Source organism: Lygodium microphyllum, chromosome 20 (assembly GCF_053477565.2).
Source record: "Lygodium microphyllum isolate KBCC chromosome 20, Lygodium_microphyllum_v1.1.10, whole genome shotgun sequence".
Classification (NCBI taxonomy): domain Eukaryota; kingdom Viridiplantae; phylum Streptophyta; class Polypodiopsida; order Schizaeales; family Lygodiaceae; genus Lygodium; species Lygodium microphyllum.
The window spans coordinates 82,914,247-82,940,779 of record NC_141154.1 but is presented as its reverse complement, the minus strand read 5'-3'; the positions used below and the strand labels follow the sequence as shown (position 1 = coordinate 82,940,779).

General features: G+C 43.2%; 1 protein-coding gene across 2 annotated transcripts in view; it reads right to left on the bottom strand.

Moving 5' to 3' along the window:
• The window catches only part of LOC148019086 (pentatricopeptide repeat-containing protein At1g11290, chloroplastic-like), a 43,284-nt gene extending 17,955 nt beyond the window's left edge, over positions 1 to 25,329 (bottom strand). Inside the window, exons 1-2 of one of the 2 annotated variants that reach the window (XM_087701668.1) lie at positions 25,138 to 25,329; positions 24,918 to 24,988 (exon numbers count right to left, since the gene is read on the bottom strand). In XM_087701668.1, coding sequence (XP_087557794.1) covers positions 24,918 to 24,988; positions 25,138 to 25,255 — 189 coding nt within the window. In that variant the 5' untranslated portion in view covers positions 25,256 to 25,329. Of the gene's footprint in view, positions 1 to 24,917; positions 24,993 to 25,137 lie in introns of both variants that reach the window. The other variant, XM_087701669.1, reaches the window with a different exon arrangement.
• Positions 25,330 to 26,533: the final 1,204 nt, after the last annotated feature.

Below are 26,533 nucleotides of genomic sequence, written 5' to 3'. Positions count from 1 at the left end.
CAGGATGACACCTTTTGAGACTTACTTTGTGTTACATTAATAAGGTAAATTATGGGAAACAGGCACGAAGGACGACCGTCCGGGGGCCTTGAGCACCCGAACGGGGTTTAGGGGAGCGTAGAATGAAAGAGAGTCCAAGAATAGTAGGACTCACCAAAGGTTGACGGCTAGCAATCGGATCACGATGAGAGTTGCCAGCAACTATCTAGGCGAGGTTGGGAGGAGAAACGAGTCTCGTGCCACTATATCTTAGGATCGTCAGACGTTTTTCTGAGGCCTTGACTATTCATTAGTCTAGTTTCACTTATCACTTACTTATCACTTTGGGACTAAGCCTGATGTCTCTTATTTCAAGATCTTTGGGTGTGACGCCTATGTGCACATCCCGAAGGCACAGTGTGACAAGTTTGAGGCGGCTTCCCAACGACAGGTTTTTGTTGGTTACAACTCCCAATCCCAAGGTTATCGGTTGTTTAATCCCGTCAAGCAGGATGTCTACACGAGCTGAGATGTGCGGTTCGTGGAAGTTCCGGCCACAAAGGCGGGTGAGGAGCACCCCGTCCTTGGAGATCCAAGGGAGACTTGGGCTCCCAAGACAGTTCCTTTGGAGCCCGAGCCTCTTGATGGAGATTCTTCTTCTGATTCAGCGTCTTCCCTTTCATCGGCCACCCCAGTGGAGCTTCCACCGGTGGATGTACCCGAGTCTTCAGCAAATGGAAAGCGACGAGGAGAGATTCGGTCTCCTCGTTGGGCCCGTGACACGCTCCAAGATTCAGGGATCGAGGGGATTCCTTAGGAGTGGGAACCACAGAATGGACCACGGAGGTCACAGAGGAACCAGGCACATTCTACGGAGCTTGTTTGCTCTAACTATTGTTTGATGACCCATGTTATGCAGGATCGAGAGCCCACTTCCGTGAAGGAGGCTTTGCAGTCTGACCATTGGCAGAAAGCTATGGAAGCCAAGTTGGAGGCTATTGAGATGAATGGCACTTGGTACCTTTTGCCTTCTGCCTTGTCCCTCTCACAAGAAGGTGATTGGCGTCGAGTGGGTCTTCAAGACCAAGTACCTCAACGATGATTCTTTGGACAAGCGCAAGGCTCGCCTTCTTGCTAAAGATTTTGTTCGACGCCCAGGCATTGACTTTCATGATACTTTTTCTCCCACTGCTCGTATGGCAACTATTCGAGCTATTCTTGCCTTGGTTGGCCATAGGAGATGGCCCCCATCTATCAGTTGGATGTGAAGTCGACCTTCCTCAATGGTAACTTGAAGAAGGAAATCTATGTAGAACAACCTCCTGGCTTTGGATCCTCAGATGGGAAAGTATACAGGTTGAAGAGGGCCTTGTATGGCCTCAAGCAGGCTTCGCGTGCATGGAACGAGAAGATTAACTCGTTCCTTCAGTCAAAGTTGGAATATCGGCACTCCAAGGCCGATCCACAGCTTTATGTGCACACTTCCGAGGCTGGTCGTGTGTTGTATGTTGATGATTTGATTCTTACAGGTAACCATGCACAAAAAGTCCAAGAGACAAAGACAGCTTTACATCACACGTTCGAGATGATGGACTTCTGGCTTCTTCATTTCTTCTTGGGTCACGAGATTTATTACGTCTCAAAGGGGGATTTTCATCTCTCAACAAATATACATTAAGCCTTAAGGAGATCTTGGTGACTTTTGAGATGGAGACTTCTATGGATCCGAACTAGAAAGCCACTTCACACTCAGCTTCTCCCTTGACGGATGCTTCTTGCTACCGTCAACTGATTGGCTCCTTGATTTGGCTACTCAACACTCCTGTTGGTCTTTGTTTTGCTGTGGGTCTTTTGGCAAGGCTCATGAGTGAACCCAAACAGGTGCATTGGCAAGCTACCCTAAGGATTCTTCGATATTTACAAGGGACCTCTGACATAGGAATTTCTTATCCCGCAGGTACAGATGTTTTAGATCTTGTTTTTGCAGGTTGGAGTGACTCGGATTGGGCTGGCGATGTGGACCACCGGCGGTCTACTACAAGCTATTGTTTTACCTTGGGTTCAGGTGTTATTTCATGGAGTAGCAAGAAGCAGCCCACGGTAGCCCTTTTTTCTACTGAGGCGGAGTATCAAGCCGCGTCTTCCACCACATGTGAGGTTGTATGGCTTCGGAGATTGTTGGAGGAGCTTGGTTTCCCCCAGACTCGTCCTACTCTTTTGCAATGTGACAATGAGAGTTGCATTGACTTGGTACGGAATCATGTATTCCATGCCCGAACGAAGCACGTTGAGATCCAATACCACTTCATTCGGGAGAAGCTTATGGATGGGACCATTGATGTGGAGTACTATAAGACGGAGGATAATCTTGCAAATTTGTTCACAAAGGCACTTCTCTAGGCTCTTCTTCGGAGACATGCCAGATCCCTCAGTCTTTTGACCTGTCCAGGATCTGAGAGGGGGTGTTAGAGATGTCATTCCCTGGACAGCCAAGAGTGTTGCAGAGTAGCAGGCAGTACAGCTAGTCCAGCACAGGAGCCACGTCAATAGGCGGATTAGATGCCATGTGGCAGGTGCAGTCAGACTGGCAGCAGCAGTTGGACAGTTTTTTTATGCAGTCGGCCGATCTGATGCTGGCTATTTTTGTGGTATTTTTTCTGCTATTTATAGCAATCCTGTCCAGCACTTGATCAGTTGTATCTGACAGAGACAGCCTGCTGGTGACAGACAGCATGCAGGCTAACGGAGATCGAGGTCCTCAAGGCAGAGACATACGCAAATATTCTCTCTACACCCGTGTATTTCTGCATTTCTATACAGCATTCTTCACTGCAGATTTTCTGTGTTTCATTGTCTCCTCTCTCTCTCTCTCCTCTCTGCATTTACTCTCTCAGTCTTGGTCCCACGCTTCCGCATCATTGCACTCTGACACACTTGGCATTCATCTTCCTCATTCCTTGGCAAGTGCACACTCTGACTCCGTATCTTCCTCCATCTTTGGTGTTGCCATCATCATCAATCTGATATGGTACCCTCACTGATGCGGTGGGTTGCGGATAGGGACTGTGATCAGTCTTCCTATATTCAGCATTCTTTCCTTGTTCAGTGCAGATTTCTTTTTTCTTTTCTTGCAATCTCTCCTGTTCCTTTGTCTTTGTGTTCGTGTTCTTTCTTCCATTGCGCACTCTCACAGAAACCAACCTTCCTCCTCGAAGAGGGTGGTAATAAAATGATTTAACAATAATTACAGCAAGTAAATAAATCACATAAACTAAAATGCACACTTTACCACTTTAATCTTGGACAATGGACAACGCATTGGCCGCAAAACCAACACCTTGTACTATTTCTTTATCTTCAATTACAAATAAATGGAATACAATTGAGATTCACTAATTTCCTCTGCTAATCCAAGTGCCTCTTGCTGTCATAAATGACCAGCAAGTCTTCAAACCAATTTGCCCCTTGGTTTGCTCGGGAATTGGCCTTCACCGTGCTCCTTGCAAGACAAATTTAGTCCAAATTTGATATTGGCCAGCTAGCTTCTTGAATTCTTCAATTTCAGCTGCTAGAATTTAGATCCTAGGACTAAATTTTGGGAAATGCAAACGGAGGCAGCTATCAAACCCTAATTTCTATTGTAAATTAGGGTTTACAAAAAACATTAACCTAAATCTCCACCTCTAATGACTCAAATAGCTGGATTTTGCTGAGGTAACTTGAGAGAGGACTAGAGGATGAAAGAGAATGTTGAAGAGAGAGAAAATTTAGACTTCCATTGTGAGAAAAGGAAAGAAATCAACTACTACCCTATCTAGACGACCATGAAAGCTGTCTCCACCATTGATGGAACTATCAAGAGTGTAGCAAATGCGGAAGCGTATGGACAAGACTGAAAGACAATGAACACGAGAGAAGAGGGGGAGAGAAAAGAGAGAGAAAAACGCAAAAATTCGGAATCAATGAATGCTGAAATAAAGAGGGCTCATATACAAGACGCTGTCGAAGTGTCTCCTCGAACCGGTCTCTCTCTCCAACACCTCAAAAGACAAGTGATGGAGGTAGGCTGCCTAGTGGCCATATATAGCATAAAACAAAGTAATATAATAAATAGGACGGCTAGCAAACTAACCCGACCAGCTGGCAACCAGCCATAAATGCAACTAAGTGCTGCACAAATGCCAAGATGATCAGCGATCTCACTCCTGGCTGCCACGTGGCACTTTACCTACCCGCAATAAGGTGCCAGTACACGATGACTACTAAAAATGCTCAATAACTGACAAGAAAATGTGTAACTCCACCCAAGAGAACTATTGCACCAACTATAGCTTGAGAATGCTACTCCAAGGGATGACTAATTTCTAACACCCCCACTCAAATCCTAAACATGGCATAAGGCTCAAGGATCTTTAGTGTTGTCGGAGAACAACCTGAGGAAGCACCTTCAAAAACAAATTAGCCATATTATCCTTTACCTTGCAATAAACCACATCAATAGTCTCATCAAAGATCTTCTCTAAAAGGAAATGGTATTGTATCTCAATGTGCTTCAACCTAGCGTGAAACACAAGATCCCATGCCAAAGCAATGCAACTCTCATTGTCGCAATGAAAGGTCATAGGACTTGTTTGAGGGCAATCAAGCCCTCCTACTAACCTCCCGAAGCCACACCGACTCACATGTGATAGAAGATGCTACTCTATACTCCGCCTTTATGAAAGAAAGGGCAATTGTGGGCACCCAAAGTAAAGAAATATCCCGTCCTTGACCTCCATTGGTCAATGTCTCCAACCCAATCTGGATCTGTCTAGCCTATAAGAACAAAAACCGAATCTCCAATACCTACTGGATGATGAATACCAAGATCGGGATTCCCCCTCAAGAACCACAAAATCCTCATAGCAACCTTCTAATGAACCACCTTGGATTCACTCATGAACTCAGTCAACAAACCTACAAGAAAGTACAAATCAACCCAAGTGTTAAAAAGCCAAATCAAGGACCCAATCAACTGCCTATAGCGCGAAGCATCCATCACTAGGGAATCTACATGGGCTGTTGTTGAGAAACCGCTTCTCTAGTTTCCACACTTCAGTTAGGATTTCGCACTAGCAACCCCAAAAAGGGCCTGTGTCCACACTTTGATCATTTTCATCACAAGGTGCCCACTTAGTGGTGCACCACCTTAGACAACTTATGCTTATAAATAGGCCGTCACTTCATTTATTCTTCACCGCTTCAATCATTCACCCCTCGCGAGGCTGGGCGGCAAATGAAAGGATCTCTCATATCTTGTGCTTCCGCTATGCTATATGATGACAACTCTCCCTCAAAAGAAGTTGCAAAGGCAAATGTTGCATCCAGTGTGGTCATTGAAGAGCTCTCTGACACTAGAGAGATACTTGTTGCAGCCTCATGCAATGTAGACATTATGGCAGCAACAGGTGATATGCACATCACCAAAAAGGAAGTAATTGATGCCTTACTTTCAGTCATGATGGGCTGTGCCAATCGTAGATAGTGGACAGCGATGCCTCTTTTCATGTTACTCCCTCTTTGGAGTCATTTTCTGAATACACTGCAGGTTGCCTAGACAAGGTTTTCTTGGGCAACAACTATGCATGCGAGATACATGGTGTAGGTACCATTCATTTGGTTCTTCAAAACAGCCAAGAGCTGATTTCACAGGATGTCAGATATGTACCTGGCATTAAAAAAAGTCTATTGTCACTTAGGTACCCTGATACAAGAGGGTATTTTACTAGCTTTGGTGGTGGATCTTGGAAGATTCACAAGGGCTCTATGCTGATTATTAAAGGCAACAAAAAGGGGACTTTGTATTATTTGCATTGTAAAGCATTACCTGGCAAGTTCTTGGCTATGGCTGAAGTTCATTCATAGATGGAACTTTGGCACAAAAGACTTGGCCATATGAGCCAAAAGGACCTTCAGATTATCTCCTCTTTAGGGAGATTTAATGTAAAAGGCTCTGGTATCAATTTTTGTAATGATTACATATATGAAAAACATGTGAAGTCTCCTTATTACTCTAGTGTCATTAAGAAGTCCAATGCTCTTGATTTAGTAGACTCAGATGTGTGCACTATGCATGTTATTTCATATGGGGGTGCATGATACTTTGTCACTTTTATTGATGATTTCAGTAGAAAGTCATGGGTGTATGTGTTATTTCATATGGGGATGTACGGTACTTTGTCACTTTTATTGATGATTTCAATAGAAAGTCACGAGTGTATGTGTTAAAGAACAAAAAGAAGTGTTGGATGCTTTTAAAAGGTTTCATGCTTTTGTTACCACACAGAAAGGACTTAAGTTAAAAGCTATAAGAACGGATAATGGGGGGGTGAGTATGTTTCTAATGAATTCAAATAGTTTTGTGAGATGCATGGCATTAAGAGGGAGTTGACAACCCCTTATAATCCTGCATAAAATGGCGTGGCTGAAAGATATAATTGCAGACTTTGAGAGCCATGCAAATCTGCCCTAGTAAACACAACCTAAAAAGGGACTCAAACAAGCTGCCCTACCTTGTTTGACTCCAAGCACAACGTCTACACCACATGGGGATGACCATTGGCAAGTTTTGTTGCGGATAGCATGCTCCCCTTCAAGATCTCCAACTCCCATGCGTGGCTCTGATACTGTGTAAGACTGCACAACGGAAAGAGGAAAATGAATACGAAGAGAAGGAGACGAAGAGAACACAAGAGAGAGAAGGAACAATGTGATTGCAATGGCTAAAGGTACAAGGCTGCAATAGTCAACCCAAACACACAATTATACACATCAGTGTGGGCGTCAGACAATAGCAAGGGGATGAGAGAATGAGAAGGGCTGGTTGATCGTGAAGGATCGAATATGAATAATGAATGACGAAAGTGGGAGGGCAGGCTGCCTATATATACGTGAAAAAGAAGGAAAATCCTAAATGTCGTCAAACCCCTAAAAATGGCCAAAAACTATACAAAAAGTAATGCACTAATATGCCCTCCATCTAAAGCGTCTAAAACACATGAATTGACAAACAAAGACAATGTCAGAGCTCCTAATGTCTTCATCTAACTTAGACTGAGGCTCACATGCAGGAGATGAATACACAAGACACACATGACTACTAACAATATATGAGTCTATCCCCAAGCACCTGTTGTGCCACCTCTTCCTTCTAGGCCACAAAGTTTATTTTGCATCGGCTTTCAAATTTTTAGACTCAAGGCCATAAGACGCATCCGATAAGCACTAAGTCCTCTCAAGCACAAGGAGGATCGTCAGGCGCCACAACCTCCTTGCGACCGCCGCCGCAATGCGCTACAAAGGTTACTTTTACTTCTTCTAGGGTTTTTGGAATGCCACCTCGACAACCCACGGTTCGGCAATCGACTCCCCCAAGAGACAGTGGTTGTTGGATACCGTCCATTCACCAGTCCGCTCCTTCATTCGACAGTGATTGTTCACAACCTTCTATTACTTCTTCTCCAAAATCCACTCCATTGAGAGACATCAATTGTTGCCCCTCCTTGGCTGAGCATGAGGCTCACCTTTTCCCACCCTCGACTGCTCAAGTTCGAGAGGCCACCTCTGGGAGTTCTTCAACACCCCACATAACTTCTTCGGCACGACCCGTGGCACCTCCTTCATCATCAAATGATTTAGAGTCGGGGGATTCAAAGAGGGATGTACTCTCTTTGCCCTCAAAGGGGGCTCCTACTTTAGTTTTAGAGGGGGCCCTTGCATCTCCACCCTTAGAGAGGGGGCACCTATCATTATGAAGTTCTTCCCCCATCATTTACTCTTTTGGGATGGTTGTCTTGGCACTATCATTTCTCCTCTTGATACCCAGGGTCTTCAGGTACCACCTAGCTTGGGGCCTTGGAGATTCAGCCACAACTTGGTGATGAGGCCTTCAAATTCCTTCCAGCATGGAGCTACAAAGCTAGTGGCTTCTCTCCTAAGGTGGAGTCAAGTTCTACAATACATCACGTCTATTGTTCCTTACTACATGTTACCTTTCAAGTGGAAATCTTGGACTTCAAGATAATTTGCATCTTCTTAATCTCTTTTTTCGGTTCTCTTTCTTCATCCCTTTTTGGGCTTGAAAGGGGGTGTTGAGAAACCACTTCTTCAATTTCCACACTTTAATTAGGATCTCACACTGGCAACCCCAAAAAGGGCTAGCATCCATATTTTAGTCATTTTCATCCATCTTCTTAGCATCCGAGGATTGCACTTTACTCCCTCAACGACTGCTGATTATCTTCCTCATCTTCGACAACATCTGAGGACTACAATTTACTCCCTCAATAGTTGTCCTTCACCTTCTTAATGATTACTTCGATAGCCCACTACCCAAAGGAATGTGTTTCACTCCCTTCATTGTGCAAATTCTCCATAGGTGCTACAACCTGATTCAAACAAGACAGTGCAGTTATCTTTTGAGCTTTGGCTCTGCTCTACTAGCTTTCTTCACATAGCATGATTCACTGCATCATCATCATATTCTTGTATTTTTGAGTTTTCCTTCTCTCTCGGTGTTTGCCATGAAAAGGGAAGAGCACGCAATGGGAGTGTGAATCAAAAATGAAGCAACAATGTTGAGAGTGAGAGAGAGTGAATGCCAAGATGAGTGTACCAGATTGTGACAGTACACAAAGAACAAAAAATGTATTTATATGTTAGGATACAAATAAGGGTGTATTCACACCTGTATAACTAACACACACACCCATATAACTTTAAATAGAGACAAAGGGACTTCACACCCACTTTACACCCAACAACCTCCCACTTAAAGGCCCAAAGTGGTACATTTAAGCTAACCAACTCCCATAATCGAATGCAATGCTCGGGTTGAGCACTTTACAAGACTCTTAGTGATAACATCTGCAAGGTTATCTTGGGTTTTGATCTTAGTCAGTGTGATAAGGCCATCATCCAAGACCTATCGAATAAAGTGGTACTGAACATCTATGTGTTTGGTACGTGCACGGAACATGGCATTCTTAGCCAGACATACAACACTCTGGCTATCACATCCAAGCACTAGAGTACGTGAAGCAAAACCAAAATCCTTGACCACACGACCAAGCCAAATACTTCCTCAGAAGCTTATGTGGCTGAAATATATTCAACCTCTCTAGTACTCAGTGCCATAATTTTCTGCAACCTTGAACACATGTGGCTGAAATATACTCAACCTCTGTAGTACTCAGTGCCACAATTTTTTGCAGCCTTAAACACCAAGCGATAGCCCCACCAGCAAAAGTAAAGACATACCCACTGGTAGATTTCCCAGTGTCAAGATCTCGTGCCATGTGCGAATCACAAAATCCCTATAACTCTAGTGTACCCTTTCCATAGCATATACACTTCAGTTGTGAACCTTTTAAGTATCTGAAGATACACCTTCCCAATGTGGTTTGCCAAGGTTAGACATGAATCTACTAACAACTCCCACTACATTAGCAATGTCAGGGCGAGTTGCAACTATGACATACATCAAAGAACCACAAGCTGATGCATAATGTATGCCCTTCATAGCACTAGAGTTGCATCATCCTTTGGGCAATCAGCTTTGTATATGGCGGTAAAGACACACCAAGGAGAGTAGCATCAACCATATTAAACGTGTCAAGATCTTTTCTAATCTACTTGTGAGAGAAACAACAAGTGTTGCCCTCTATCTCTTTTAATGCGCATACCCAAAATGTGTTCAGTTGCCCCCAAATCTTTCCTAGAGAAGGCTAAACTCAGATGCCTTTTAAGAGCATTCAAAGTACTCTTATGCTTTCCTGCAATCAGCATGTCATCCACATATAAAACCAGCACAATAAGACTTCCATCATTAGCCTTTTTAATGTATAAGCAGTGATCTGCATGACTGCGTTTAAATCCATGGCTGAGCATGAAGGTATCAAGCTTTTTGTACCATTGTCTAGGGGCTTGTTTCAGCCCATATAAGTTGCATTTCAACTTATAAACCAAATGCTCTTTCCCATGGCAAAACCTTCTAGTTGTTTCATGTACAGCTCTTCATCAAGGTCACCATGAAGAAAAGCAATCTTCACATCCATCTGATCCAACTCTAAATCCAAGGATGCAGTGAGAGTAAACAAAACACGGAGTATAGTCATCTTCACCACTGGTGAAAAAACCTCTTGGAAGTCTATTCATTCCTTTTGTGTATAGCCCTTAGCAACCAACCGTGCCTTGTACTTGAGTTTCTGATCAATATATTTCACTTTGTAAACCCATTTATTAGAGATAGCTTTCCTATCCTTGGGCAAAGGTACAAGCTCCCAAGTGTTATTTGCATACAAAGACTTCATCTTTTCTTGCATAGCAAGCTCCCACTTTCTCTTGTTTTCACATGACTATGCCTCTCCAAATGTTAGAGGCTCACCCTCATCAGTCAACAAAATGTAATCCAAAGATGGCTGAAACCTCTATGGCTGCCTTCTAACACGTGTAGACCTTCTTACTCAATGATCTGTATTGTCGAGCAATGGGCCTACATCCTCAAGTGCGTGCACATCATCACCAAGTTGTTGATATTTAGCATTTTCGTGCTGCTGTAACCTGTTTTCAGCATGATCTTCTTGCTGTCCTATTCCGTTCTGTGCATCTATTTGTTGTCCATTATCTTTTAGCTGTAGCACAATGGGTTGTTGCTCATTTTCAGCATCAAAAGGAACAGAATCTTCAGCTAACAGCTGCTGAATGGCTAGTTGTTCATGCTGAAATTTGACCTTCTTTTTGTCAAGGTCACCTTGTGTAGCATGTTTCAGCAACTTTACCTCATTAAATACTACGTCTCAGCTGTGTACTATCTTCTTGCCTTGAGGAAGCCAAACTCTATAACCCATCTCTCCCTCATCTCCGTATCCCATGAAGATGCCCTTGATGGATTTCCTGTCTAGTTTAGTCCTTTAATCTACAGGTACATGCACAAAGGCATCACAACCAAAGACACGCAAATGGTCATATGAAGCAGGTTTACCAGACCAAACCTCTTCAAGAACGTCATTTTCCAATGCACAATTTGGAGAGCGATTACATACATGAACTGTAGTTTTAAGAGCCTCTCCCCAAAACTGTTGCAAGTGTTGGGATGAGTGCACAATGGAAATGCGAGACAAAAGAGAAGCTGTGTTCAGTATGAGAGTGAGAGAATCTCAAGATGAGTATACCAGCCGGTACAGTACACAAAGAATAAAATGTATTTATATGTTAGGGTACAAATGAGAATATGTTCACACTTGTATAAGTTTACACACATGGAGATTAAGAGACTTTACATCCGAATGGACTTTACACCCAACAATCTCCCACTTAAAAGCCCGAAGTGGTACCTTTAAGCTAGCCAACTCCCACTAATCGGATGCAATATTCATCTTGGGTTTTGACCTTGGTCAATGTGACAACACCATCATCCAAGACATGTTGAATGAAGCGGTACCGAACATCTATGTGTTTGGTATGTGCATGAAACATGGCATTCTTAGCCAGACATACTACCCTCTGGCCATCACAACCAAGCACTAGAGTACATGAAGAGAGACCAAAATCCTTGACCAAATGGCCAAGCTAAATAGCTTTCTTAGAAGCTTCTATGGCTGAAATATATTCAGCCTCTTGTAGTACTCAGTGCCACGATTTTCTGCAATCTTGAACACCAAGAGATAGTCCCCCCATCCAAAGTAAAGACATATCCACTGGTAGATTTCGTAGTGTCAAGATCTCCTGCCATGTCCGAATCACAGAATCCCCAAAACTCTAGTGTACCCTTTTCATAGCATATACACTTCTCTTGTGTACCTTTTAAGTATCTGAAGATGCATCTTCCCAATGTGATTTGCGAAGGTTAGACATGAATCTACTAACAACTCCCACTGCATGAACAATGTCAAGGCAAGTTGCAACCATGGCATACATCAAAGAACCACAAGTTGATGCATAAGGTATGCCCTTGATAGCACTAATAGCCACATCATCCTTTGGGCAATCAGCTTTGCTAAGCTTTGTATGTGGTCAACCATATCAACCAAGGAGCTTAGCATCAACCATATCAAACAAGTTAAGATCTTTGCTAATGTACTTATCTTGAAAGAGAAACAATAAGTGCTGCCCTCTTTCTCTTTTAATGCGCATACCCAAAATGTGTTCAGCTGCCCCAAATCTTTCATAGAGAAGGCTGAACTTAGCCGCCTTTTAAGAGCATTCAAAGTACTCTTATGCTTTCCTGCAATCAGCATGTCATCCACATATAAGACCAGCACAATAAGACTTTCATCATCAGCCTTTTTAGTGTATAAGCAATGATACAATTTTAATCCATGGCTGAGCATGAAGGATTTAACAAAATTTCACAAAATTTTGCGAAAGCCCCAACTTTTTTAGGTCCAAATGTGTACAAATGTCAATAAATTCAGCTCAGCTAAGTAAAATTTCACTGATACATGAAAAGCCCCAAATTTTTCAGAGCCAATGTGCACTATGTTTGCAATTTCCAGGTCAAATATCATTGTTATGCGTGAACTGCATCAAATCTAGGAAAAGCCCCAAATTTTTGGCACAAATCTGTGAACTGCGCCTATGTACGAGAACCCCCATCAATGAGCAAGGGGGCTAGTTGCAAAGGATATTGAAAAAAAAATAACAAACTATTTTAAAAAAAGGACAAACTGTCCTAGGAATCTGACGCGCACCCCCGTTGACCTATCATTGTAGTTGTCTGCCGAATTCTGCCTGTAATTGACGACCATAAGCTGTCCATGCGTACGTCTGACGTATCACTCAGCCCTGCAACAGTTGCCGGACCCATTGCTTGCTGGAAAAGGGTCGCCTGACCCAATCACTACCTACCCTTGACCTATCGACTGCACTCACGCTGGTTTGATCTAGCGCTTCTTCGCGAGGACTAGCTGAAGCTAACATGCACAAACTTTGAGAAGTGCACATACCTTAGCTGCAACTCTGATACCAGTTTGAAGAGAAGAGCGCCCAATGGGAGTGCAAGTCAGCAGTGGAGCAGCAATGTTGAGAGTGAGAGAGACTAAATGCCAAGATGAGTGTACCAAATTGTGACGATACACAAAGAATAAAGAATGTATTTATATGTTAGGATACAAATAAGGGTGTGTTCACACCCGTATAATTTTAACACACACCCGTATAACTTTACACGGAGACGAAGGGACTTTACACCCAACATGCCGTACACACATTGTGTTTCTCCTTGCAAAACCTATTGTCTCTCTACACCATTGCATATCTTGACATGTTATCGGAGCATACCTATTATCTTGACATGGTATCAAAGCATACTTGTTATCTTGACAACCCTAGCATTCTAGTTTGGATCCATAGGAATAGAAATGGTCTTACATCCCTCCATCTCAAGTGTGGCCAAAAGCTCTTGAACATACTACTATTGGGAGATGAAAATCCCCCTCAGAGTCTAGTAAATCTCATGTCCTAAAAAGAAATGGAGAAGCCCCATATTTGTCATCTCAAACACCTTGTGTAGGGCCTCCTTTGTCTACTTGACCTTCGGGGCATAGTCACCTATCAAGATAAGATCATCCACATAAAGCACGAACAACGCATGCCCTCCAACTGAGGTGTGGACATACAACTGAGGATTGGAAGAAAAACGCCGACACCCTAAACTTCCCTTAGAGAAACAAGTCTATCTTCTCATTCCAAGCATGTGGAGCCTATTTGAAGCCATATACGGCCTTCTTCAACCTATGCACCTATCCATCTGATGTGGAAAAGCCAAGAGGCTTCTCAATATAGATCTTCTCCCTCGAATCACCATTATAACTTCACATCAAGCTGATAAACCAGCCATTTTTTATGACTTGCTAAGGCAAGAACAGCCCTAATGGTAGCCATCCGAGCTGTAGGTACAAAGGAGTCATGGAAATCCACCCCTGGCCGCTATGTGAAACCCTTTGCAATGAGTCACGCCTTGTGCTTATCCAGAGTGCCATCATTGTGGTACTTGGTCTTAAAGACCCATTTGACTCCAACCACCTTCCTATGAACAATATGATGTTGCCTAGCTAAAACATCCCGCAAACCATTGTCACCACTACTGTAGTCTCTTCTGGGCATGTCACCAGCTTCTAGAGGGTCTCTTGCTAACTGGAAATGGCCTATCAACTATTGCAATAACAATGGCATCTCTCTCTCTCTCTCTCTCTCTCTCTCTCTCTCTCTCTCTCTCAACCTCAACCTCAAAAACGTTTTTTCCGCTTGCATGGCCATGTTTTGCCAAGTAGCAATCTTCTATTCCATTTTCCAACATTATCCAACTTATTAAACTACTTTTCAAAATATTAATTCTAAAATTTGATGTAATAATTATTTTATTGTCCAAAAAAATAATTTCACCAACCAATAATTAAATTGGCTAGACCAATTTGTCTCCTAAGTATCTCTGAGCAATTATTGACTCTTAGACCGGCATTAATTAATTAATTAATGCCTAGTCTCTAATGTCACCACCATTGGCATTACTGAGGATTCTTCCAACAGATTCTATTCTTTGAACAAGTACTAAGAAGGGAGGTATTATGTCCCTAGACATCCAAATGAGTGCTAGTAGCATTGGTCACAATAGTCATAAAGTGACTTAGCACAAATGCACTAAGGGCACTTCAAGGTTAGAATAGCAATGTCCTATTTATAGGACTCAAGGCCCTATTGTGCACATTAATTGTGTGATCACTACTCATGGACTCTTGGCCCGTTGACCACACATCCGTACATTGAGATAGTGTGGACTAGTGGTATGGGATGCCAACCCTTGGGATGTGGTCATAACCCAAAGTGCTATTAGCTCCCAAGCTCAAGGATAAGCCCGTTTGACTCTATGGCTAGAAGGTGAGTCCGATATCCAGTCCCTTTCATTGTGAGTATGGCTTCTGTCGTGTCTCATATGCAAGTTGGATCCTAGAGGGACATATCATTGGTATCAAACCCAGAGTGCTATTAGCTCCCAAGCTCAAGGGTAAGCCCGTTTGACTCTATGGCTAGAAGGTGAGTCTAATGTCGAGTCCCTTTCATTGTGAGTATGGCTTCTGTCGTGTCTCATATGCAAGTTGGATCCTAGAGGGACATATCAACCTACAACAATTGGACACAAGATGGTTCACGCCTGAGAGGTATGCCTTTATCTCATTAAGAATGATATGGAACACCTCGATCAACAATCTTTGACTTCTTAGTCACCAACTTTCTATTGATTTATATTAGTCTAAGGTGCTTTTATTAAGCTGCCCCCCTCTCTCTCAACCAACCAACCCAAAAATATATATATATACATACATACATACACATCGAGTTTTTATTCTATATTAAATGTAGACTAATTTTCAATCCTACAAATTGTCTTTGTTACAATCTGGTCTCCTTTCTCGCACTCCTTAATCTTCAAATTATCATCTCTCTCCAAAACTTCTTTTCTTCTCTCTATTCCTTTCTCTTATCGATACCATGCCTTCTCACGAGGTATCTCCTTTTGACGCGCCCATTCCTACTAAACCTCAACACATGGACAATGTCCGTTTGGCTTCTCTCGAACCCCAACACATGCACAGGCAGCATCTCAAAGCCTCTTCTTCTTTCAAATCCGATGGAGATTCATGCCTTGTGGCGATTCTCCACGCTCCAGTCAAAGAAATGCAACGACAATTGACCAAGCTACACAGTTCCCATTTTCCATTTGTACCCACAGCCATAAGGATATTGCCTCTTCAATTCCAACCCAATCCCTTTAAAGGGGAAAAGAAGGAATGTAATGAGACGAACATCGATTCATGGCTGACCAAATGGACAGTGTATTTTGATTTGTATCAATTCAATGATGCTCAAAGTATCAAGCAAATACAAATCAAGTTACAGGGAAAGGTGTATGCTTGTTGGGCAAAGCTATGCCCCAAGCCGATGACATGGGCTGATTTTCAATCTAATTTTTGGAAACGTATGTAACCAATAACCAAATTGAAAATTTTCGAAAATTATTCAAGCTCGATATGGGGAAGAAGAGCTTAGATGCATATTCATAAGAGTTAAAAGATCTAGTGTACAAAACAAATGCCTTACATGATTCTCAAGTGCTACTCTACATGCAATACGTTTTTGGATTGCCATTGAACTACCAGAACAAGGTGCTCGGCAATCCACTTCATTGGCTCAAGGATGTCTACAAGTATGCAAAGAATTTTGATAATACTTTGGATGTGAGTAGGGGCAGCCAGTCGACAAGGGTTCCCATTAAGCTACCTCTATCTTTTAAGTCAAAGAAGTCAACTACCCCGACAATAACTCATTAGTTATCTTTAGAGTTGCATTAAAAAAGGATGGTAAGAGCAAGGTTACTCACAACAAGGATCACTTGAAGGGCCATTGCTTAACTTGCCAACCATCAGAAGGATAACGTTCATGGTGATCAAGAGTGACTCCAAAACAAGAAGGCAAAGTCTACTTCAATAAATACTCTTGAAGCTCTTGTATCTTCCAAAATTTTATTCAAAGATTGTTTTGTTAATGCTAGCAATAGCAATAGTAGTTCCATTAATAAAACTATTTTTGGCCCACATAACCTTTTAAAGATCATTGGGCATATAATGTGAGAGTGTGCAATAGAAAAAGAAACACGAACATAGAGACAAAGGAACAAGGAGTGACTGTAAGAAAAGAATAAAGAAATCGGCACTGAACAAGGAAAGAATGCTGAATACAAAAGGAGGACGATCAGTCCTTGCATACAGCCCACAATGCCAGTGAGGCTACAAGATCATGTTAGTAGTCATGTTTGTCATACCTTGTCATCTCCTGCCTGTGAGCCTCAGTCTGAGTCAGACGAGGACATTAGGAGCTCTGACATGTCTATCACTTGTTTTGACGGAGGAGGTAGCTCATTCTAGAGCACTCAGATGTGCATTTCCCGGGGCAGTTTCTGCATTCTTCAGCCTGCCTCACCTGCCGGACATTGTCCACCCTTTCCGGGATTTTTCTGAGCATTCCTGGCATTTTTACCAGCATTAAATGCTGGTCAGATCAGCATTAAATGCTGGTCGGACATATTTATGGCCTCAAATTTCAGGTCGGCCAGTTTTTGGGTTTTTTGGCTATTTATAGCCATTTCCCACTTGGCAATCAGTTGTATTATCAACTTCCCTCCTTTGGCAGGTGCACACACCGACTCCGGCATCTTCCTCCATCTTCGGTGCTACCGTCATCATCAGCCTGATCTGGTGCCCTCACTGATGCTTCGGGCTGCGTGCAGGGACTGATCAGTCCATTTCAGTGTATTCAGCATTCATTTCAGTCAGTGCAGATTTTCTTCCTTCATTCTCTGCTTTCTCTCTCCTCTCCTCCGTGTTCGTGTTCTTCTTCCGTTGCACACTCTCACATGGTATCATCGCCAAACTGAGAGCACGGAGGTCTTCATCGACTGGAGAGACACCACACCTATCATCTGTTGCTGCCCCCCTTTTCTCCAACAGCCAGGCGGCCCCTCCAGGTGGTCTATACATTTGCGTTTGCTGCATCAGCCCCTTCCACAGGCTGCCACGTCATCAACCAGCCCCTGTTTCCTTGCGTTTTCAGCTGGGCGGCCTTCTTTTCAGCTGGGCGCCTCCACTACAGGCTGCGTTTTGCATCCAAGGTGGTCGTTTTCCCTCCTGGCGGCTCCTCTCCAGCTGGCGCTTCTTTTCTGGGCTGCGTTTTGGTGCCTGGCAACTTTCCCTCCGGACTTTGTGCCCTACACAGCTGCGTTTTCACCTTCTGGTGATAGGCGACCTGATTTCCTGGAGTTTGGTGGTTCTTCTGGTGGTTGGTGACCCTTCTGGTGGTCATTCTTCGGCATCGGCACAGTTTTCTTTGGTGTTTGGTGTTTTGCAGATTTAGAAGATGTCTTATCATCAGTCTACAGGTTTTGATGATTCAGATGACGAGCTTTTGTCTCGACACTCATCTGAACGGAGGCGTGGTTTCTATCACGAGGACCGTCGTCCGGAGTCTATTCCTCTTTCCCGTCCCCCTTCTATTCATGTATCTCGGCAATCCCCTTCCAGTGGGCCGAAGATGCAGCCTTTGGTACCCCCTATACAAGTACCCGTGCTTCCTCAGCTGCCCAAAGAGGACCGGTTGGATGGCTCCAACTTTTCTCTATGGTCCTGCAAGGTGGAGTGTATCTTGGACTCCTTCGATCTTTGGGAGCTTGTTTTTGTTCCTATTCCCCGGCCTAAGGTGGGTCCCGCAGATGGGACATCTATGGATCGTGCAGCCTTATGGGATCGGCTCAATTCTAGAGCCAGATCTTTCCTCTTTCTGAGTTTGCAGGATTCTGTCCTTGTTCATGTTCACAGGTTGAAGACTGCAGCGGACGTGTGGAGAAAGCTCGCGTCTCTCTATCAACAGAAGACGTTTGCCCACCGGATATCTCTTGAAAAGAAGTTGCGGATGCTCGCTATTGATGATAGTCCTTCCATGAAGGACCACATCAACAGATTACAGGATATGAGGGATGAACTTGCATCCCTCGGTCGGACGATATCTTCTGAAGACATGGCTATGATTCTTTTGACTCAGCTGCCATCGCCTCAGTTTGATGTCTTCTACACCAGCCTTCTTACATCGAGGACCCGTGAGAAGCTTCTATGGGAGGAGCTATCCCCGCTTGTTTTGGAGCATGACGAGCGACTCAGAGAGGTCAGTGCTAGTGGATCCGACTCCACTAGAGCCTTTGTTGCAGGTTCGGGAGGACAGAAGAAGAAGAAGACGAAGTCAAAGGCTAAGAAGAAGGACAGTTCTTCAGGCTCTGACTCAGATTCAAAGAGACTGAAGTGCCCACACTGTGGGAAAGGGACACATCCCGAGGAGAAATGCTGGAAGAAGTACCCTCACCTTCGTCCGGGAGCGAAGGGTGGATCTACATCGGAACCTTCTTCTACCTCTACACCAACTGTTACCCATGAGTCAGTGTTCCTTCATATCCATGCTTTGGAGGAGGATCCTTCTGCAGTGTCTTCTGCGCAGCCTTGGTTAGTGGACAGTGGTGCTTCGAGTCATATGACTCCCCAAGGTGATTTTTTACAGGATCTCCGTCCATCAAAGGGTTCAGTCATTGTTGGTGACATTTTATCGGTGCCTATTAGTGGTGTTGGCACATTGCCTTTGTTTACCGACCGACCTTCGAGCTCCTTTTCACAAGCCCTACATGTTCCGGATTTGGGCCTTCCCCTCCTCTCAGTTTATGGCCTTACAAGGCTTGGCACACGAGTGATCTTCATCGAGCATGCCGTTGTTATTGAGGATTCTCTTACAGGAGCTGTCTTATCTACAGGTTGGCAGGAGAGCGGGCTTTACAGGCTCCATTCCCCTTCTTTAGTGCAGGGTCCTCCGAGGCAGTCTATTGCTACACCCGTTCCCGCTTATGCACCTTCTATTCCACAAGTTCCTTCCCATCCCCCACCTTCTCCTTCGGTGGTTCCCTCGTACCCCCCATCCCTTTCAGAGGGGGACGATCTCGGTGATGCGGCTGTGGATTCCCTGGCCCCTAGTGTTTTAGAGGGGGATTCCCAGGATCGTGAGGAGCTCCTTCAGCAGCAGTCTACTTCGACGGACTTCATCGACCTTGGCATTCCTCTTGCCACCCCAGGATCCGTTTCTCCCTTGGCCTTCAGCCACATCCAGGATCTGAGAGGGGGTGTTAGCAGTCATGTTTGTCATGCCTTGTCATCTCTTGCCTGTGAGCCTCAGTCTGAGTCAGACGAGGACATTAGGAGCTCTGACATGTCTATCACTTGTTTTGACGGAGGAGGTAGCTCATTCTAGAGCACTCAGATGTGCATTTCCCGGGGCAGTTTCTGCATTCTTCAGCCTGCCTCACCTGCCGGACATTGTCCACCCTTTCCGGGATTTTTCTGAGCATTCCTGGCATTTTTACCAGCATTAAATGCTGGTCAGATCAGATTAAATGCTGGTCGGACATATTTATGGCCTCAAATTTCAGGTCGGCTAGTTTTTGGGTTTTTTGGCTATTTATAGCCATTTCCCACTTAGCAGTCAGTTGTATTATCAACTTCCCTCCTTCTTTGGCAGGTGCACACTCCGACTCCGTCATCTTCCTCCGTCTTCGGTGCTGCCGTCATCATCAGCCTGATCTGGTGCCCTCACCGATGCTTCGGGCTGCGTGCAGGGACTGATCAGTCCATTTCAGTGTATTCAGCATTCATTTCAGTCAGTGCAGATTTTCTTCCTTCATTCTCTGCTTTCTCTCTCCTCTCCTCCGTGTTCGTGTTCTTCTTCCGTTGCGCACTCTCACAAATCAAGGGAGCAATGGATACAAGGGCCTCCCTTCCAAGTTGCTAGTATATATGATGCGGTCATCCCTCACAACTCTCCAATGCCAAAGAGAGTGTGAGAGGAAGGTGAGATGGGGTTGATACACCTCATCCATACAGGTATACAAGCGCATAGGCTCCCGTGAGGGCTTTTCCTAACGCATTGTTCGAAGTTTGGCAAGTTCAAATCCTAAAGCTGGGATTGACATCTCTTTGCTTTTGAGTCTTTGTGCAATGTTATTTTCTTTTGTAGAGTTTCTCTTCTCTCTTGTGTTCACCAATCTATTACAATAGTTTTCTACGCTTCCATCACTAGATCCACTTCTGATAGCATTATGTAAGCTTGTTTTACTTTTACCTCATCAAAGAAATGGTCAACTCAGATCAATCATATTTGCAACATCTCCCATTGTAGCCATCTACTATGGTAGACATTTATGGCAGCTATTACCTCAACTATGCCTCATCACTGTAGCCTTGCCTTATACACATTCTGTTTATGGAGGATGTTTAAATTACCCTCACTATCATTTTCAAACAATTTTTTAAATAAAAGCAAGACCCGTTTGATAGGGCTATTTGAAAGAAGATATCCATAGCCGTGTAGTCTTGGTAGGTTCTTGGACAACCAATAAGCACCCATTGACTGACGTCTTAGCTACTTTGGGATGGTAAGGATGCCTCAATGTCGTGCAACTTTAAATCATCCATGTTAGATAATGTTTCAACTAAATTCTGATGGCCATACACATTACAACTTGCTAATAAATAACCTTTGGCCTCATCTTCATCAAGTGTTCTTTTTAGAACAGCCAATTGTTGTTTAATACCCTTGTACTTGTTCAAGTGACTTGTGAGATCTTTTCAGTTGAACTTCAAAACATAAAGTTGTGTTAGAAGTTTCACCTTAGAGTGCTTGGATTCAGTGCCAAAAACTTTGTTGAGCTCCTCCCATGCTAAGTTTGCACTTGGAATGGCAGCAATCAACCAAATTTGGCTGGCCAACCCGCCATATTTTGTGTTCTCTTGTGCTATTTATAGCACCACTTCAGCCTACCCTCCTCACTTTTGTTTTCAAGTTTTTGTGAGAGAGATCTAGCCGGAGTAGATATAACGACAGCCCTTGAACATCTGCCCTCTTCCTTTCAGCATTCGTTGACTGCTCTTTTCTCTCCCTTTCTGTCATGTTCATTGTCTTTTAGTCTTATCCATACACTTCTACATTCGTTGCACTCTAACATAGCATAGAAGGGTTGATTGTTTGTGGGCAAACCTAATCAAGAGGAGTCTTTGCGACAAAAGTTTGTGTTTAGAGCCTACAGAGGCTTTAAGTGAAAAGGTTTAATGTAGAAAAGAAGCGAGCACTATGCATGGAATCAGAAGGGGATGCCCTTGTTTTCGTATAGGTCATTCCATTTACAATGTCAACCAAAATTGATGCAAAGTTTCAAGCTATTATGGACAGTAAGGTCCCCGTGTTGCCAACTCTTCCTTCAAATCAAAAGCTTGATGGGGAGAATTATCACATTTGGCGCATGATGATGCTTGCCCTCTTGGAGTCTAATGATTTAGTGGAGCTCCTGACCGAGACTATAGACCATCCTACAACCTGTGATACCTCCAAGCTTTTTGCAGATGGCAAAGCTAAGTTGATGAAGATACATGCGCATTGGGAAAAATTGAATGCCCACATCCATTCTTTACTCTCTCTCTCTCTCTCTCTCTCTCTCTCTCTCTCGCACTCCAACTATTATCGCTCACATGAAGCACTTAACCATGGCATGGGAGATATGGCTAGAGCTTGAGCAAATGTACAATTGGACGACCGTGATGAAACGAGTGTCTCTGGAGGTTCAAATGAAGACTTTGAGTCCTAATAAGTCTTCTTCTATGTAGAAGCATGTCAATAAGCTTCGACAATTGCAGATGCAGGTCCAAAATGCAAAGAAGGCAATCACCTCAAAGGACATGGCGATAACTCTTCTTCTCAATTACTGCCCCAATTCAGTGCGTTTTGCTCCCCCATGATTGCTTCAGGGTAGATAGAGACCCTTAAGCAGGAGGAGTTGGTTCCAATGGTCTTGGACCAAAAGGAACAGCTCAAAAGGTCAGAACACTGACATCTTGGATGCAGAAGAATTGCAGTGTGATCGAGATGGGACAGACTGTGATGGAGCATCGACAAACACCTCACTACCTTTGGGCCAGGGCAATGGCCATAGCTGTCCACATCTGTAGTCGATCCCCTATCTATAAAGCTTCTCAACTTAGAAAGCAACACCATACCCCATTCCCTCAACAGTTCGCACATAGAGCTTAGACACCTCTTCAATTGATTCATGTTGATCTTTGTGGGCCAACAACCACTACCGCCTTGAATGGCACATTGTACTCCTTTTTGATAGTGGATTATCATTCTAAATACATGTGGGTATCCTTTCTCATGCATAAGTCCGATCCATTTACATATTTCTTTGCTTGGGCACTTCCAATTCACATAAAAAATAGATGGAAATGTGACTTGCACACCATCTCAAGAATATGCTTTTTGGGCATGAGAGGAGTGTTGAGCTACTAATATTAAGGTTTGCACTCAAACATAATATCGGTACATTAACTAATAACCACTAATTTAGTCTCCCTAATAGCTCCTAAAAGTAATTAATGCTAAATTACCAAAAATAAATGGCTTTAATTTTCACATTTTTATATACCCCCAAACCTCTATAAATAGGAGTCTTCTTTGTGCATCCTTATTTCCTTATTCCAGCCAGCTACAATCAGCTCTCTCACTCTACTACTACTACCCACACCCCTTCCAAAGTACAATGTCAATGCAAGGAGTCTGCTTGGAGTATTGCCCTGCTGTCTAGTACTGATGTCCACTAAGGCAACCTGTTTTGGAGACTCTACAGCTGCATTTGCTGGTTCTACTAGCTGCCCTATTGCATACAAGTTCCCTCTCCAGTTGCAGCCTATTTGCTGATCAGTCCAACTACCATGTCATCAGATTTACCTGCCCTTGATTGCTATCTAGGCCGCCCAGCATCTGCCACACCTCCTCCTGCTGCCAACTTCATCAGAGGATCTGCATTTAGCCACTAGTGGTCACCTCGGAGCTGCAACAGCTACATTTTCTGCTTGACCAGACCATCTTGCTGGTTGCTGCTTATTGGAGCTGCAAGTATATACAGGTGCTAACATCATCATTCCAATCTGTGTTTTGATGTTGATCGGTCTTCTACACTACTACCACATCATTTGGAGGTCACTCAACCCTGTTGCTGCTGCATTTTTGGGATCTGTTTGAATACATTACACTTAAACACACACTCCAGACACCTCTTCCCCGGCCCTACAGGCATAGAGGTTCGAGGCCCACTAATCATATCATCTTCATATCATTGTTCGTTCATTAGCATTCAGCATTCTACAGATTGTGGTCTCTGTGTTGTCAAACACTTTTGAGTTTCTATGCTTGCCATACCAATTCATTACAGGTTGAAGGTGTGACTACAGTTTCCCTGGGCTTGTCAAGCAATGTAATGCTGGACAATGCTGAACATACAAGTACTACCTTTATTCAGTCCACACACTTAATATGTCTATTGCAGGTTGGCTCGCAAACAACAGAGCTTCAAGTCAATCGGAGTTGTGGCCTAGACATGGCTTGCTTCAAATGTGAATCAAAGGGTATCAAGGCCTAACCATTGCTTGTAAAAATGTCTTCTAGGGGGAACATGGCTGCATTTTGAGCTAGCATATAGCCAGGGCTAGCTTGGTTACTCAAGAATGCAAACATAGTCAATCTCCCACATTTGCACAACCATATATATTTCTATATTTCATTACGCTAACCTGACCCCTTTCACGCTTCCCCTTAGTCATTTAACAGCTACCTTTTCAAGGTATGATGTGGTTAGAATCCAAGATAAGCTAGGAAAACCTTGTGTGCCACAATGTTGGGAGTCATCAGGGAACACTCCATAATACAATTAGCTATGAAACGAAAGCTAGTGAATCGGCCCTAACATGCCCATTTCACTATTCATGGCCTCACGTATTATTGCCCAGGGTTTTTGAAATATAAGGTTTTGGGGTTTCATAAAAGTTTCATAAAACGTTGGAAATGGGTTTCATTTGAGATGGAATAGGCTATGGAACTTACACAGATATAGTATGTGACTCATGTAACATAGCTAGCTCAGATTGATCATGATTCGTGATTCAACATGATGTCGATATTCATATGCATGATCAATGATTATGAATGTAGAAGAAGTATAGATGGACATTCACTCAAATGAAATCATTGCAATCAAAGCCGATGATTAATCCAGTTTGGCCTCTAGAATGAATCCATGACAAATGTTCATTGCAAAAGTTCTAAAACATTTTTCATGATAGAGCTTTTTTTGGAAGGTTTTAAATATGTGTTTGGTACATTTTATAAAACACCTGAAACAAGTTTCCTAACCTTATGAAAGGGGTTTCTTGCCAACTATGGCTCATATGGCATGATTCAATCAAGACTCAAGAGTCATGGAGGGCCAGTACCTTGTCTGGAGAGCTGTGCCACCACAGTAAAGGGTTTGTGATCAGCTTTACCCATGCATCCAGCTGCCCTCCTGCCTTTACGTAGCAAGTCAAAACAACTTCATCATTCCATATGGGAGGTCAGGAGAAATCAGAAAAAAAGATGAAGAAACAGAAGGCGTGCTAGCATGAAAGCAAAAGGACCATACGAGATACAGAAGAGAAGCAAGCTTTCTCATACCTTGTGGATTGAGCCCGGCGCCATTGAGGGACTCTAGGCATTGTCTGACGCTCCCCCTAAAATTCACAAATGTCTGTGGAGACGCAGCCCTCTTGATGGCTGCGCACAGCTTCTCCATCTTCCCCACCTCTTAAGCACAGCTTGTCGTCATATAACACAGCTCTGTCGAGCCATGCTTCTCACAATGATAGGTTTTTACCATCACATTTAACGTCTTAATTTGATTTTTGTTTAATACAGGGATCATCAATTATCACTTTATTATTAATTAATCACTTTATTATTAATTTTATTATCACTTTTTTAAAATATAGGGATAAGGAATTATCACTTTCACAACTACTTCTAGTATGCTGTTTTTGTTCATGCAATTATTATGCATTGCGGCCCTGTCTATTGATGGTGATGGGGTTGGGAGTGTTGATGAGTTGTGGGAGATCAAAGGTTCAAAACCCGCACTTGGGCGGCATTGAGATGCCTCGACTTTGGTGAAAGATGGGTGTTATGGTATATTGTTAGCCTTGCACTAAGGTGATGCTTAGGGAATGGTGAGGGTGGGAATCGCATGCTGCATGGCTTTGAAACATTAGTGCAATCAAGAATAATATGTGGTAACTTTTTTTCTTTTTTCTCCCTTTTGCAAATGCCTTTTTCTTCTTTTTTTCATTATGTATGCAAATAATATATTAAATAAAATAAAATAACAATAGTATTTATAGTGTTACTTAAGCATGTCTCAAGTGACACCTTCATGCTTTAGATAGACTTCTATGGAAGGCTTTGTACGCCCTATCACTCCCCCCCTTTCAAAGCAGTTAGAACTTCCCCTAACATTGTGCCAGGAATTACTCGATCATGGAGGCACTTTTTCTTTCCCGAAGAGCCTATCATTCCAAAGTTTCCAAGTCCAAGAGATTATCACAACTCTAACAACATTCCATAGCTTCATAGTTTCTTTATCCTTAGCCCTCTCTCCCCAAAAGCACCAACTTACTCTCTGACTTTCTTGAAAACCCCCCTTGCCTAATCTACCCCGGTAGTTATGTCCACATCTTTTTACCTCCTTGCAATCCCAAAATAGATGCATGACACTTTCTTCTTTCCTTCTACAAAATATACACAACATTGACACTTCCATAGTCTTCCCAATCCTTCTCTTTAGTCAACAACTTGTTCATCACCACTTTCCATAGCATGAAGTTCAACTTCTTTAATGGCATGGCCCTTCATGCTCCTCTAATCCTCCTCAACCATGTCCTCTTGTTGGATCTAGGATACCACTTCCTCTAATAGGATATTGTCTTTCCTATGTGGCTTGAATCTTTCCTACATAATCCTTCCTTCTTTTGTACCTCCACAAAACCTTTCTCATAGTTGATTTCGTACTCTTTCTTAT